Raw genomic sequence first — 14,973 nt, forward strand, 5'->3', positions numbered from 1 at the left:
ATTAGAAAAACTTCCTCTACTATCTTAATTTATAATGTGTTCAGTTGAAGCTACTGCTTCTTATGGACACAAAATATAAAACTTGAGTACATTGCTCTTCATGACATTTTGCCTAAAGAGAAGTTAGGAAAATAGAACTGCATGTCTGTACTTTTAACTGAGGAATTCTGTGAAGTCAAGGCTTTATTTCTGCTGGTTCATTCCTTACAAAAAGTAACTTTACTAAGAAAGAGTTGGAACTAACAGAATAAAAATTCATGGGTAAAAGTTTGATACAAGTTCTTGAACAGAATTCTCAGAACATATGAGAACAGACTCAAGAGTAAAATGCATTTGTGTTGAAAACTGAACTTTGCAGTAAAAGTGATGCTTTACTTTTAGGTGGACGTCAAGCCCAAAATCAAAGAAATGGCATAAATATACCTGTGGAGAAACGAACAGAGAATGGGGTATGTAATACGTCCTAAAGGTTTGGATCAACACCACTCAAACACTTTGTGTTTTAAAAATTATTACTTTTCAAGGTGTGTTATGATGGGAACTGGTAAAAATATATTGATCTTGATTTTGTTTTGATTTTGTTAGAAAATGAATGGAACAATGTGTCTTTTTCATCAACTACTCTGAATTTTCTGTCTAGAAAGAAATTATGTGATGTGAGAAGCTCTGGAGTTTTATTAGTTCATGTTCTAATCTGTTGTATTCATTCTGTGTGAAGTAAAAACAAGCAACATTATTCTTTTATGCTTATATTGCCTGTCCACATATTTTTTCGTTGATTTATCTCACTGGTACTGATTCATGACATATTGTTATATGTTGAAACATGAGGCTGTATCTATGAATTGGGATTTTTCAGATGCTGGTAGAAGAGCTTGCACACACCTCAGAGCCATCATTTTATACTGGCTTTATGCACTTGATTAATTTCTACACATGGAGGTTTTTTAACTAATATATTAGGTTTCTAATTAAAAATACAAATTACATACCATAGGCAACTTGTGATTCCTGGCTTGAACATTTTCTCTTTTATACATAAAACATAGTATATCTGTTTCAAAATTAACATGGCTTAAAAGCCTTCTACTCCTGAGCTGAAACTCTCATTACTTTCTTCTCTCTTGTCTTATATTCAATACTCATGAAGATTCTACAAAGCATAGTCTGTTCTTGTTTGTTCAGGACCATTCTGCTGCCTTTACCAAGACACTCCAGCTATAGTTAGCTATTTTTAAACATTTTAAAATTTCAATAAACATGTTTGAACTCACCAATTCATAGTTACATTGTCTCAATGAAGCACTGTCACTTTATCAATGTGCATATGGTTCTTTCTCAGAGTAAAATAATACTTAAAGCTTAAAAACAAACAAATCAGTTTTTTCAAGCTGAAAATCTTAAAAACAATTGTGCAGATTCAACAGTTCTGTGTTTGTATATTGCCTGATAATTAACATTTAAAATTCACACACTCTCCCATGTAGACAGAGTTGTTCAGTCAGTTTGCAGGTCTTTGCAGCTTGTTTTGTGTATGGCATGTGGACCTAGAGGGAGGAATTTTTTCCCTATTCACAACAGTTAATCATGTATTGCTTTCCTTTTCTGTAGAGAGCACTGGCTGATAGCCTCTGCTGCATGGATCCGTTTATCCTGCTGCCATTGTCATATTGACAATGTAGTGAGATCATGGTGCTCTGAAGTGCTGGGGGAATATAACTCTTTCATGACCTCCCCTGATCTACTCCTCTGTGTGGGTTGTAGCTCAGATACTACATTTGAGATGTAGTGTATTTGGAAATTAGGACTGGCATGTGCAGAATGCCTTACAGTCTCACTTCTTGCCAGGGCTAAGCTCTATGATAGCATGGCTCTGTATTGAATTGAATTTGCTGTGAGTGTTAGGGGTAAAGCTCAGACTTGATAACTTGAATAATACTTGTATCTTCATTCCCTTCAAGATACTTATTTTTCTTTTTTTTTTTTTGTAAATCCCAAAAGTTGGCCACAAAATTAAAATTTGTTGGGGAACTGATCACTTTATAAAGGAGTTTTACCAGGTGTAGGAAATAAACTGTATTAAATACCAGGTTTATGAAAATAGAAGAAAGACTAAAACCTTAGGGTGTTATAGTAATGTAAAAATGTAGTGGGTTTTATGCTAAAAATGGTACAAATTAGGTTTTGGAAGTGTTTAAAACTAAGATTTTCAATTGTGCTAAGTTTTAAATCAGAGGGGGAGGGGGAAAAAGAGGTGGCTTCAGGATCAAGGATTTAATCAGCTTACACTTACGTAATGCATTAGGCTTATTCATTGTTGCTGGCAATGCTGAATGTTAGACTGGCCCTAAAATCAACACAAACCAATGGAACATTGAAGACAGCTCAGATTTTACCAAATACTCTGCATTCAGGTATATTTTTATTATGTGTACCTGCTTTAAGGAAATAGTTGATTTCTTGCTTAATATTGGGTAGAGCTGTAAGTGTGATATGCATAGAAAACTTTAAGATGAATGTTAGTTTAATTGATTGAACCAATAGTCTTGGAAAAAATTATGGGCAATCTATCCAGTTAAATTTAGATGATTCTATTAATTGGCATTTTGTCGTATGCAGTAAGATTTTTTTGTTGTTGTTCTTTGAAACTATATGTGTTTGATCAGCAATTACTAAAATAATGGTTATCTTAAAATCACATTATGTAAATGCTTAAATTTCATTAGATTATTTTTCAAGTTAAAAATAGAATAGGCTAAGTCTCTTCCAGCAGTGAAACATTTGTTGTAAAAAGAATACTTACCTGTAAGTATTCATCTGGGAGTTTTGCATTCTGCATAACAAAGTCTAAAAGAAAAACTCAGTGAGGTTTTGTGAACTGACAAGAGGTGACCTTTTGGGGTTTGCTTTTTGTTTACAACTTTCTTTCTTAGAAGTGGAATTGTGGTGTAGTCAGGACCTGATCTTTATGCCAGTGCACAAAGGTACAGATGAGTGAAGATCAGACTTACATAACTAAACATTTCCTTTTGCCAGGGAGATTGGACAGTGTCTCAGGAGGGATTCTCTTCTCTGAGAACAGCTGCCTCTTCCTCTGCTTCCTTTCTTTAGCTTGTGTAACTGAGCCAATTGGAGCTGAACACGAGTTGTAACAAGGGGAATTCTAAATAAATAAGGGAAAAAGTGTTTTATCATTGAGAGTAACAGATATTGGAACAGACTCTTCAGAGTCTGTGGAATTTTGATCTAGCTGAATAAAGTCCTGAGCAGTCTGAATTGCTCCAGTCAGGGCTTATTGAACCAGATGACTTCCAGAGGCTCCTTTCTACCTAAATCATTCTTTGATTCTGTGATTGGTGGCCATGAAACAGTGGTCATCCATCCAAATGCTGGGTCTTGTTTGCTTTCAGATGTGCTAGCATGATCCAAGCATCATTCCACAGAAGCAGCAGCAGTCTGTGAACAGTGAGGCAGAGCAAATATAGGTGAAACCACTGGGGGTCAGTGGCAGACAGGAGAGGGACTGGGGAGCCCCATCCCGGCTGAGCTGCCAGCCCTCAGCAGGAGCTGTGGATCCCATGCTGCTCTCCCAGAAAGAGCACCAACTGGATAATAACAGTTGTCCAGGTGAAAAGGTAATCAGATAACCCAGAAATTTCTTGGAGATGAGAAAACAGGAAAACAGATGTAGTCCGTGGGGGAAAAAAGGGATGTGGTACAGGAACATGACAGAAGTCAAATGTGTTGGACTGAATAAAAGTAGATTTGTGTAATGAAAACAATCTGTATATGAGGAAATACTCATTTGCTGTAGTTGCTTATATATAAATAATAATGGATTTTAAATATAAACTATTTTATACATAATAATTTACTTGGGGAGCTAAAATCTCAGTTTGTGGTCTCTGGTGCCAATTTTTTAAACTTATTTTTGCTGTTTCTAAAGTTGCTTCCCTGATTTAGAGAGAATGATATCAATAAGCCTTTTTCTTAGTGGATGTTGACTGGAGCCTTTGCCAAGAAATACAAAGTGGAACCTCATTTTATCTCACTACAGAATTTGTGTTAACATTAGTATAAGGGAAATTTGTGTAGAGGAAGAAAACTTGACCATCATCCCAAACCAGAGACACACTCCTGCAAATTTTCTTAGTATTGAAGCTGTGACCAGTAGATGAAGTTGAGTGTTAAAAGTTTTGTTCTGATTAGATAACAGAACTCATGTTCCCTGTTTCTGTTAAAGTGTCTCAAATCAGGCTTTTAGCAAAAATTACATCAGGTAGTCCAGCTGTTTTAGTATCAGGAGAATCTTATACTGAGGGAATTCTTAAGGATATTCCATTAACAGATGTGTTAGAACTTCTACATATGTGTATGCACAAAGCAGTTTTTTGTAGCACTGATTTAATTTCAAAGAGTGTATGGTTGCTGATGGAGTCTCTGTATTCCACTCCATCATGACAGCAGGAAAGCTACACTGCTTTTGAGTGCCTGTGGTGTGACTTGTCCCATTCTGTGCTTAGAGATTAGATAGATTTACAAGTGGGGCCAAAATCCCTGAATAGAATTATAAATTGTTCATTAGTTTTAATCATTTCATCCATATGAGTGTGACCAGATAAAAAGGCATTAAACATCTAATGTACATTGTGTTATGGGGGGCCATTTACAAGTATTCTTGCTCAAGCTACATCACATCTAATTGTGAGGAAAAAGGCAAACAAGACACATTTTTAACAGAAGTAATAAACTCAGATGAGAAATACATTATATGTATTTGCTTGAAGTTTCTCATTTGAACTATTGAAGGATAAAGAGCTTAGTCTGGATAGAAGTTGTTCTTCAAAGCTGAGCTGCAAATTCAATTTAATATAAGCTTGTAAGTATTAAGCACTCTGTTTATAACATTTAACAGTGTGCTTGGAAGGAGCTGCCATTCACATAGGGCAGGTTTTAATCAAATTTGTTTAAAATGAACAGAAAACTATGTCACTCTTGAAATTTAGATTCAGGTGTCTCCTAGCAAAGTCAACGCAAATAATTCAATTAAAAGATGATTTTAAACAATTTAGGCACAAACAATTCTAACAGTGTGCAGAAAAGTATTTTTTTCTGAAGAAATATTCAGGTTAGCTTCCTGGAACCTTTTGACCTTCTAATAAAAGGGTAATTAAATTAGATTCAAGTTTTCCTAGTTTTCTGCTGCAAATTTCTCTCTTGCTTTTGTTAAAAAGACAAAAACTTGTCTGCTGCTCCTGCTGTCAGAGATGCTCCCTTTTATAAGGTATAGATTCTGAAAATTGTTTATCTGTTAGAGAGGGAAGCCTTGCTGCCCCTACACCAACCTTTCACACCATCAAATTCCTAGTTCAGTTCCTAGCTCAGAGTTAATAGAGTTTGGATTCTCCACTGACTGATACAGTTCTTTAAGTCTGTCTGAAGCATTTTCCAGACAGCTGGCAGTATGTTGCTCTTCAAAAAAATAGAAAAACTAATCCAACTAAAGGATTTAAGGGAAAAAAAATAAATTAGGAAGCAGAAAAAAAAAATTAAAGTCTAAAGCTAATTTTAATGCATACAAATAGCTTTTGAATTCTTGCCAGACTAGAAATCTGAGTATTTTCATACCTCGTAAAGGATAGTTATGTAGGGGAACATCTCTAAAAGACTAATAATTGTGTGATCTTCTGGAAAGTATTTCTGTGAAGCTGTAGGGAATTCAAATGCTCTTGACCTCGTACCTCCCTCTGAGGCCTCTTTTAAACCTTTTGGGCAGAATCACATCTTTCTTGGATTTGGAATAAAACCAGCATTTTAACTTGTCCTGTGCAATCTCAAATAAATTGCAGTCCATAATGGACAAAGTTACTGTATGTTTAGATTTTGTGAGAATAATTTCATAGGTTTCATTCCACTTACTCTGTGGTTATTTTCCTATTACAATTTTAATTATATTAGGATTAGTTTATGACTAATACTCACTTTTAACATCTGACTTCGTTTGGTTTGATGAGTCTAAGGGTTTTTTGACTAGCTGGGACCAGGGAGCATTCTTGGAACCCACTTGGAACCTTGTGAAAGGACTGTTTTCCTCCATGTCTTCTCCATGTAATGTAATTTTTAATCTCTGTCACTCCAGATATCTATCTAGATGGCTGTGGATATGAGAGTCACAGTATCCAGACTTGTATCATACAGACATTTGCACACACTTATTTGAAGTGTATGGATTTTGTAGTTCTGCTGCTTCTCTGGGAATCAAAGAGAGTTCTGTTCAACAAGTTACAGGAACTGAATATGTGGTTTTCTAGTTCAGAACAACCAAGAGAAGTGTCCCCATTTTACAGAGGAGAAAATACCTAAACTGTACCACTTACTGAATCTCTATCTCTAGTTCTGTTTTTGCAGATCTATCTTTGCTTTTCTTCACCCATGGCTTTGCAGTTTTACAATAATACTTTGCTGCAGATATCCATGGCAGGGGGAGGAGGAGTAGTCTGTATGTTTGTTTAAACTCTAACTATGGTATTTATTTTTGTGTTTGTGTTGTGGACATGGAGCAATACCATTCACTCTTTTCCCTGGATTTCTAAATAAATGAAGCATGTGAAGAATTGCTTCCAGTTGTCACTGCACGTAGAGATCCTGAGCTGCTTGGCTCTTACATGAAGTTAGAACAATTGAGAATGAGTGTTTCAGCTGATCTATAACATTACACACATAAACTCAAATGTAAATGTAGTAAATGTTTACTTAAGTAAATGTTTTAAAAGGATGTTAAAAACATTTACTTCAAGTAAATGTTACTTAAAGACTTGTTATTTTTCTGAAGTGTTGCTCTGCAGCCCTTACACCTGCACTGTACACTTCAATATCCTTTGTCACAGCTGTATCCTTTTGCAGTCACATTTTTAGTTAAACCAAATATTTTCATATCAAGTTATTTTAAGGAAGTTGGGACTTGTCTTTTCTTTTATTTCTGTAGTTATAGGAGACTGCTTATGAAATTCACTGTGTGGCTCTGAGAGCTTAAATGTGAAAGTTTGAGAGTTTAGACTGCTGCTCTGACTCTGAACAGCTTTCAGTTCAGAGCAGGATACTTTACTGGTCCATGCAAGGCCAGCTATTCATTTTCAGTCCAAATTCAGAGTTCTGTCTTTTATATAGCTGTGCCATTTGCAGATCAGTGTTTTCTCTCACCTTTTCCATGGTCTCTGTGGTGTTTCTCATGCAGTGCTGCCGTGGCCTCCTTTCTCTGACACACCTTTCCATGTTCACAGACTTGCTCATTTAGTTTCCTGTCCATCTTGCCTCTGGACACCAGGCATACCTATTTCCCACCTGCATGTTTTTCCCAGGCGAGTGAACCTTTCTATTTCTCTGTTGTTTCTGCAGCTGCCTCCAGGTCTAATGGTTGCTAAGTTTGTTCCCCCTGCAGTCTTCCTCAGATCAAAGCCGAGAAAAATGAAAGTCCCTCTGGCTAATTTAGGAGCAAGGGAGTTAAACTTGTTCTTCTCCTCATATTCCTAGTGGATGATCGTACTCTACAGCTCATACCTTTACTTGCTTGCTAAAAATAAGCCTGCTCTTTATTCAGCTGGAATAGTCACTGTATTGTGCTTGGACATAGAGTTCTTCACTGTTCTTATGGAGACCCATTTGACTGGATCTCTTGTATAAGTGCAGTGAATCATGCTTGAATTACTTTCTTGAAAGAAGGAAGAGGGTGAACTTGCATGGCATTCGTGAGTTTGACAAGGTAAATTACAGCTTTTAATGTTTTGGGGTTTTATCTTCTGCAGTACCCTGATTTGTAAATACATAAGAAATTGTTAATGGGGTTTAGTATTTTCTGTAATGTTTAATATTTAAAAATCCTTAGGTCCAGGTTTTGGCTTATTCCAGTCTTCTCTGGCTTGCAGATTCTTGATTTATGCTATTGCACACATGCTTTAGCTTTATTGCTGGCTCATATATTCATCTTGTTGCATGCAAGATTTAAGAAAAATCTGAATTATGTAGGGAAAAGCAAACAGCAAACTCTGGAAAGGTTATTTGCATAAAATTGTGGTATCTCTTGTGACTCTGTTTGCCTTTAATCTTAGTCAGTCTCTGTTAATAAAGAAACTCTTTGTTAAGTTTCAGGTGGTGTAGTTTGCTATCACTTTAAATGGTAAAATTGCATACAAAAAGCAATGATTTTTGTGATTTCTTTGGTATTCAGTTTTGGCCCAGCATTGGCAATACGACAAAAATACAAAGGCACAAATAATCCATGTGTTTTTCAAGCTAAATTGTCTATAGTCTTACACTTTTAGTTTAACCTGATAACTGTGAAAGAACTGTATATTGCTCAACATTTTCCATTGAATATGAAAAGTGCAATGAATCAAGCTGATTATAGTTGACAGCTGGCTTGATCTTGCCGTGATTAGGTCTTTTACTGCTGGCAAAATCCACTAGCCTTTTCCGTTAGCTGATTGCTGATGAATGCAGAGAGACAGCTTTTCATATCGATAAAGAGTTTGGGGAAACCTGCATCCCATATGGAGGAAGATTAAAAGGCATCCTACCTACTATTGATTGCACTGAGCCAAACAGCCATGCAGGAACTCGTAAGATGCGCAGGGTTGTTGTTTTGGCTTGCTCACAACAAACTGTTACACCAGTAGTGTAGACAGAAAAGAGCAGAAAGATGGAGCTGAAGCGTGTTGAAGCATCGGAAATGTTTACAGCTGACGGGCAGTGCTGCGAAATAAAGATGTGCTCTCTTGCAATTAGATGGGAAAATAGTGAACAGGTAACAAATTACTTTTCAAAATTTGTTTGTTTTGCACTTTGGTGAGCATGTTATTTAAGTGCTGTGCAGCTTTTGCACTTCAATTTAAATGATTTTGTGTTTAGTTGTCACATGACCAGAATGCAGACCAGCTTGGGTTTTGTAACACTTTATCTCTGAATTGAAATTTTTTATCAGATTTTCTTACATGCATTTACTATCGTTCTTATGTTTTAAGACTTTATCAAAAGCTCATTACTTCAAAATGTCATGGTCAACTTTTGCCTTTAAGTTTGCTTTTATGGAAAGTGCAAGTTGTATGCTAAGGTCACAACACATCTTTCAGTTACAGGATACTTACTTTCTGTGCTTCTTTGTTTTAGAAATGTTTCATTATACTATTCTTATATGAACAGTATTACATCACAAAAACTTTTTGTTGAAACAATTAAGGGCAGAATAAACACAGAATTGGTGCTAAACATATTATTCAGACTAATGATAACTGCATCTTAATCATCCTTAGCAATCCTATCAGAATAAGCTGTTGCTCTTAGAAAAGACCCAGAATAATATAGTTCCAAGACCATTTCTAAAGGATCTAGACAGTGTATTTTCAATGTATATTGTAACTTGTCATGACTCAAAATCACTATGAGTAAAAGGATCAGTGTTGTAGAAAGGTCTAAGATTTTGTGTACAACTCATATTTCAACAAGAATGCATAATCTCTTTTAAGATGTTTTTTTTTAGGAGTATGAGGTTGATGTTTAATTAAAAATCAGCTACTGGGTATTTTAGCCAAGACTAAAATTAATATAAACATACTTAAGATTTCTGTGGCTGTTTAAAAGTGGCTGCAAGGACAAGGAAGAAAGTAGTGCTTTAAATAAACAAGTTTCAGATGCTACTTTCCTAGAAGTAATTTATAAGCAGTCTATTTCAGATGTAGCAGATGTTCAATATATGCTTAAATCCATTTCTAATTTTGAAAATCTATTCTAACATTGTTTTCATTTTTGTTAAGTTCTGTCTTTTCATAGCTATTCTGCTTAAAATAGCAGCCTCACTAAGAAAGTAATATGGGAAAACAGGAAATCTGGAGTCTGTAGCTTATACTGAGTAGACTTTAAACATTTTCTTATGGAGTGACTCATAAGCATGAGCAAATTGGAGGAATTACTCACAAGACAGTGTAGACTGAGAGAGGTTAAGATTTTTATCAGCTATAGATAATGTGACATTTTTCAGCAAACTGTCATGCAGTTGAAGCAACTTTATTGTAAGAAGCTGTTAGTGTCTTTATTTGCATGATGCAATAATATTTTATAGTAGGATTTTGGGGTAAAATTACCTAATTCTGTTTGTGATGTTAATTGCAGGATTATTTTATTATCATGAGATATTACACACTAGTTAGATTTTCTTTAATTCCCAATATTCTGGGTATCTTTTCTGGGTTTAATTAGCTGTTCATTTCCATTAAGCTAAAAAAAGGCACGTGCTATTGTCATTGGATTCTTTAAAATGGATTTCTGCTATCGGCATGTTTCTGACCCAATTAAAAAAAATGCAAGGCTGAGCTGTGGATAAAGCCACTAAACTGGAAATAATGTCATCCATGTCGAGATCAGCAAAACTCTATTTTAGTTTAAATAAAAACAGATACTTTCTTTTGTCTTTTTATAGCATTACACATGAGTTTAGACAAAGGATTTTCAAGTAATTTGTTGTGTGTTTCACTAAGATCAGGTTTTATGGAAAATGTGGTCATTTCCATATGACCACATTTAATTTGATGATATATAGGGTCAATATATTTCAGAAATTTACAGAGGTCTGAATCACTAATCTTCAGTAGATGCTCCATCTCCTCCTATAGACCTCAGAGAGCAAAAGGAGGCCACATACTTTTCATGTAAGACCTATCTGATGCAGGAGTGACTTAATAAACTCAGAAATCTTCCCTCTGTTTTCCTCATCACTCCTGTTGTGCCAAGGACAGGTACCCAAGATGTGTGTCAGATATTCTCACCAGCAGCCCTTAAGGCTTTGTTGCCAACTGGGCTTTTTAGAGCATCCCCCAAACTTTGTTATTTTGAATGCAGCTCAAGGCAAAGATGGAACATGTCTGGGCTTCTGCTGCTCATGTCCAGGTTAGCATTGGAGAATTAGGAAGTCTTTTGGTAGATTCAGCAGGCAAAGCAAGCTGTTTCTTTCCCTCCTGCTCTGGCACTTCGGCGTTCTTCAGCCAGAAGTGTTATTCCTTTGCTGTAAATGCCACACAGGGAGGAAATGCAGGGATGGCCCACAGGGCTGAGAGCAGCCTGGTGTGGAGAGACTGTGAATTGTCAGAGCACTGATCCCTATCTGGAATTCAGTGGCTGGAGAGCACTCCAACCTACCCCTTTTCATTTTATAGTTGTCATTCTGCTTTCTTCTGGGAAGATGCTCATTTATGTAATACACTTCACTCCCTTTTTGCCCACATGCTTGTGTACCTAGTTCCAGATCTGCCAGTTCTCTTTGTCATGTAGCTCTGTAGATTTCCAGGATTTGACAGCTCTGCAAAGGTAAATCCCTGGAGATAAATTTTGTATTCCCTCCTATGCCCTAGGAAGTAAGAGCAACTTAAAAAAACTGCTGTGGATTATGGAAAGCTGACTCTTTCACTGTGTGCAGTAAAACCTAAGTATTTACTGTGCCTTTCCATGTAGCCATTTTAAACCTTCTCAGGAACAACTTGCACATCTTTCTCACCTGTGCTGTGCTCTCCTGTTAGGGTGGTGAAGATGTTTTCTTTTTGCCATGGCAGAATTGGATGTCTCCTCAATGAAGCCCACATGGGGGGTGTAAATTCTTTCACGAGCTCAAAGTTGTTGCTTCTTGGAATTTTTTTCTCTTGCAGTTTCTGCCTCTGATAGCACTGTGGTTTTGGTTTGGTGATGGGTGAATGCTGCCCCCACCCCCTCAGTCTTTGATATGCTAGTGCTTACCCCATTTGGGTAAAGAGTGTTTCTTTCAAATTTTTTCTCCTTGAGGATATGGTTACCTTTACTATCACAAGAAGGAAGGTATGGAGGACTTCAGAGAAGTCCTTTTGATTTGGTTTTGTGGTTTTTTTTGGTTTGGTGTTTTGGGGTTTTTTTGTGGGTTTGTTGGTTTTTTTTTGTTATAAAGGTAATTTGGCCAAAATCTTCCTTATCTGTGTAACAGTTTTAGAGTGGCAGCCTATGTAAAGAATAAACAGTGGAGCTGGGCTGCAGGTGGGGTATCTGCTGCTTTGTTTTCAGTAGCTGCTCTGTATTGACTTTTTAATAAATTGGTTGAATACTGACAGAATGACAATATTGGTTTAATAAAGATGGTTGAAAGTAGTGCAGCAGAAGCAAAAACTTTCTGTGTCACCATTTTGATGGGCAAAGCCAGAACCAGCTCTTCTGGGCTCCACGGTAGAAGCTAAGGCATAGATTTTTTAAACTCTGTGTGCTGGTTGTTCACATTTTAAGTGGCATTGACCTTGGCAGTTGGTGGTTTAACCTCAGATTAATTTCTGACTGTGACAAGAGAGGAACAGAGTGGTGGAAAAAAGTAGAAGAGAAGTACTATATGAGGGAGAAAGGATACAGGTGATGGGGGGAAATGATAGGAAGAAGACTAGAAAATATTTGAGAGTTTATAGAACATGATTGAGTGTACAAGAATATGCACGGGAGAAGGTGGAGCTTGGCCAGTTTCAGGAAGCTTGAGTTACTTGAACCTGTGGTTCCTCATGCAGGGTTTGGGGAAGGGAACTTCAGAAGATTTGTGTGGGAGATGGGTGTGAACTAAAAAGAAGGAATAAATAGATAAGGGATGTTAATGACATGGTGGTTCTTGCAAACCTAGAAAAAGATCCAAAGAGATAGTATGCAGGAAATGATTAGTAAGTTCTTGTATTACTCTGCTTTGCTTTTTCAATTAGTTGGTTACATTATGCTTTAGTGGCTGGGTGTTGCTGAACCAAAGCATGAGACCACCAGTCCTATAAGGACCACCAGTCCTTATAGTGGCCTGTAAACCTTTTGAATATTTGGTTTTTCCTTTAAAGCTCTTCTGAAATCATAACAGTCTCAGATGTGGATTTAGTGTATGTTTTATTATTATTTTCAAAGTAACTGTTCTTACTAGTGCAAATTTAGAAAATTATCAGAAATAAGTATCTTCATGGGTTAAGCGTGGAGGCAAAAAAGATGCATAAAATCAGACCACATCCCAATTAATCATCTTTTAAAAAATAATTTATTCACAAGGTTGGTCTCATGGGGTTTTTATTTTAATATTGACATAATTAGATTCCTCTTAAAAGAAAGTTTTCTGTTGGGAGTAAAGACAAAAAACCACTGGAATCTGCCCTTATTGCTTCCATCCCTTGACTACAGTACATCCTGCTTGTCAAAGAAATATTTTAAGTTCAGGTGCAATTTTTCATTTACCATTATGAGTTGCCAGTGAGTAAGCAATTCATAATAGCCCAGAAGTATGTAGACTGAGGAGTTTGTGATATTAAACAGTATAGAAAGGAAGGAGGAATAAGAAAATAAATTTTTAGAGTGACAAGACTAATATGTAGAAATAGATATTAAAGGAGTTTTGTTTCCTTAATTAAATGCCTAAGGTATGATTTGTTTTGAGGCTGCTTGTAAACTGGTTCCCAAACTGTTTAATTACTATTGTACTATTCATCTCACCTGTCTCAAAAATATTAATCATCAAATGGTAAAATATTAGCTTGTAGTAGGAGGATGATGTCAGAAGCTGAAACTCGAGTTCATTACAAATGCTATCTTTCATCATGCCCTTTTAAAATGCATGTTAAATAACATAAGTATAATTTTTTTAAGATCCCCATCAATATTAAGAAATTGGTGAATATAGGTGTAAATTATTCTTACCTATGTCGGACATACACAATACTTCTCAGTGCCTAATAATGCAGTGTTTGCTCTATGGCATTTCATTTAGGAGTTCATCCCTGTGTAAATGCTGCTGTGAATCAATGAGAAGAAATTTACAATTCAGCAAAACTGTCTGCTTTGATGTATCACCATGTAGCAAATGAATCTGTGGAATCTGGAGGAGTAGGTATTTGTAGTGGCTTTTTAGTACCTCCTTCAGAATTCAGTTCTGTAGGAGGTCTGGTTCCCTTGCTGCAGGAGAAAGGAGGAGGTCTGGACCTTAAATGTGATAGGCTCGTGTTTGTTATGAGAGGTGAGTGTCTTGACTTGGTGGATGGAATTGCTAATAGCTGCTAGGAGCAGCACAAATGTAAGAATCTGAGAAACCAGCAGCCTGGTTAAGGAGCTGAAAGCTCAGAGCTGTCTTTGCCTGGCGTAGCCTGAGGTTCTGGAGAAGGACTGAGACAGGTTTTTTCTCTGTGGTGGTGTTTGCATACACATTATTACAAGCAGACTCAACTAATATGAAGTGCTCTGAACTAATCAATTTAACTAGATCTCGGCAAGAGAAGGATTCAGTGGTTTTTATGCTGTTTCAAAAATGAAGCTGTGCTGATTTGGAGACCTGAAACCAGCAACAGTCTATCTGAAAATAATTGATTTGATGTTGAAGAGGACTTCTGTTCATGCTGTTTGCTGCTTTTGCCATGTGGATGAAAAGGAGAAAGCTGCGAGTGAAGTTACAGGTTCAAGGCTGTGTTTCCTTAGCTATTTTTTTTCCCTAAGTATAGTGTAGCTCTTGAAGTGAAAGGGACACATATTGGTATTCAGTGAGGTGAACATTAAAAGATTTCTCATAGGGTTTTTATATTTAAATGGTTAATTATCACTTGTGCTTTGCCATTTATAGAAGGTTTTTAGACATTAGACTTTCTAAATGGAACATTTTACAGTAGTTAATAGCTTCTTCAAGAAGATGCTAATATCTGCATTAATCTTATAATTAATCTTCTATATTTTACATGATACAAAATAATACAGTACTTTTGCCAGGCATTATGAGAGAGACTTCCAAATATGCCTGTTTAGAGCAGTAAAAATTCTGAGCTCTTGGATTAAACTAGGTTGGGGTTTTTTTGTTAGATTCTGGTGCTTTTACAAACCAGTTTCTTACTGTCATTGTGTTTTCCAGGTTACGTTATCCATTTAGAAAATATTTAATTTTCATGTGATGAAATGGCTTTTTTACTTTGAAAT

The 14,973-nt window shown here is 36.3% G+C and overlaps 1 protein-coding gene and 1 long non-coding RNA gene across 6 annotated transcripts in view; one reads left to right on the forward strand and one right to left on the reverse strand.

The window, feature by feature from the left end:
• Positions 1-14,973, forward strand: part of PPP1R13B (protein phosphatase 1 regulatory subunit 13B) — a 69,222-nt gene that overhangs the window by 33,041 nt on the left and 21,208 nt on the right. For all 5 annotated transcript variants that reach the window (XM_071426336.1, XM_071426334.1, XM_071426337.1 and 2 more), the window contains exon 4: positions 382-449. In XM_071426336.1, coding sequence (XP_071282437.1) covers positions 382-449 — 68 coding nt within the window. The remainder of the gene's footprint in view (positions 1-381; positions 450-14,973) is intronic.
• The window catches only part of LOC139589734 (uncharacterized), a 79,735-nt gene that overhangs the window by 26,049 nt on the left and 38,713 nt on the right, over positions 1-14,973 (reverse strand). The window lies entirely within an intron of this gene.

This window comes from Agelaius tricolor, unplaced genomic scaffold (genome assembly GCF_023055355.1).
Source record: "Agelaius tricolor isolate 1412-34295 unplaced genomic scaffold, bAgeTri1.0.p SCAF_5, whole genome shotgun sequence".
Classification (NCBI taxonomy): domain Eukaryota; kingdom Metazoa; phylum Chordata; class Aves; order Passeriformes; family Icteridae; genus Agelaius; species Agelaius tricolor.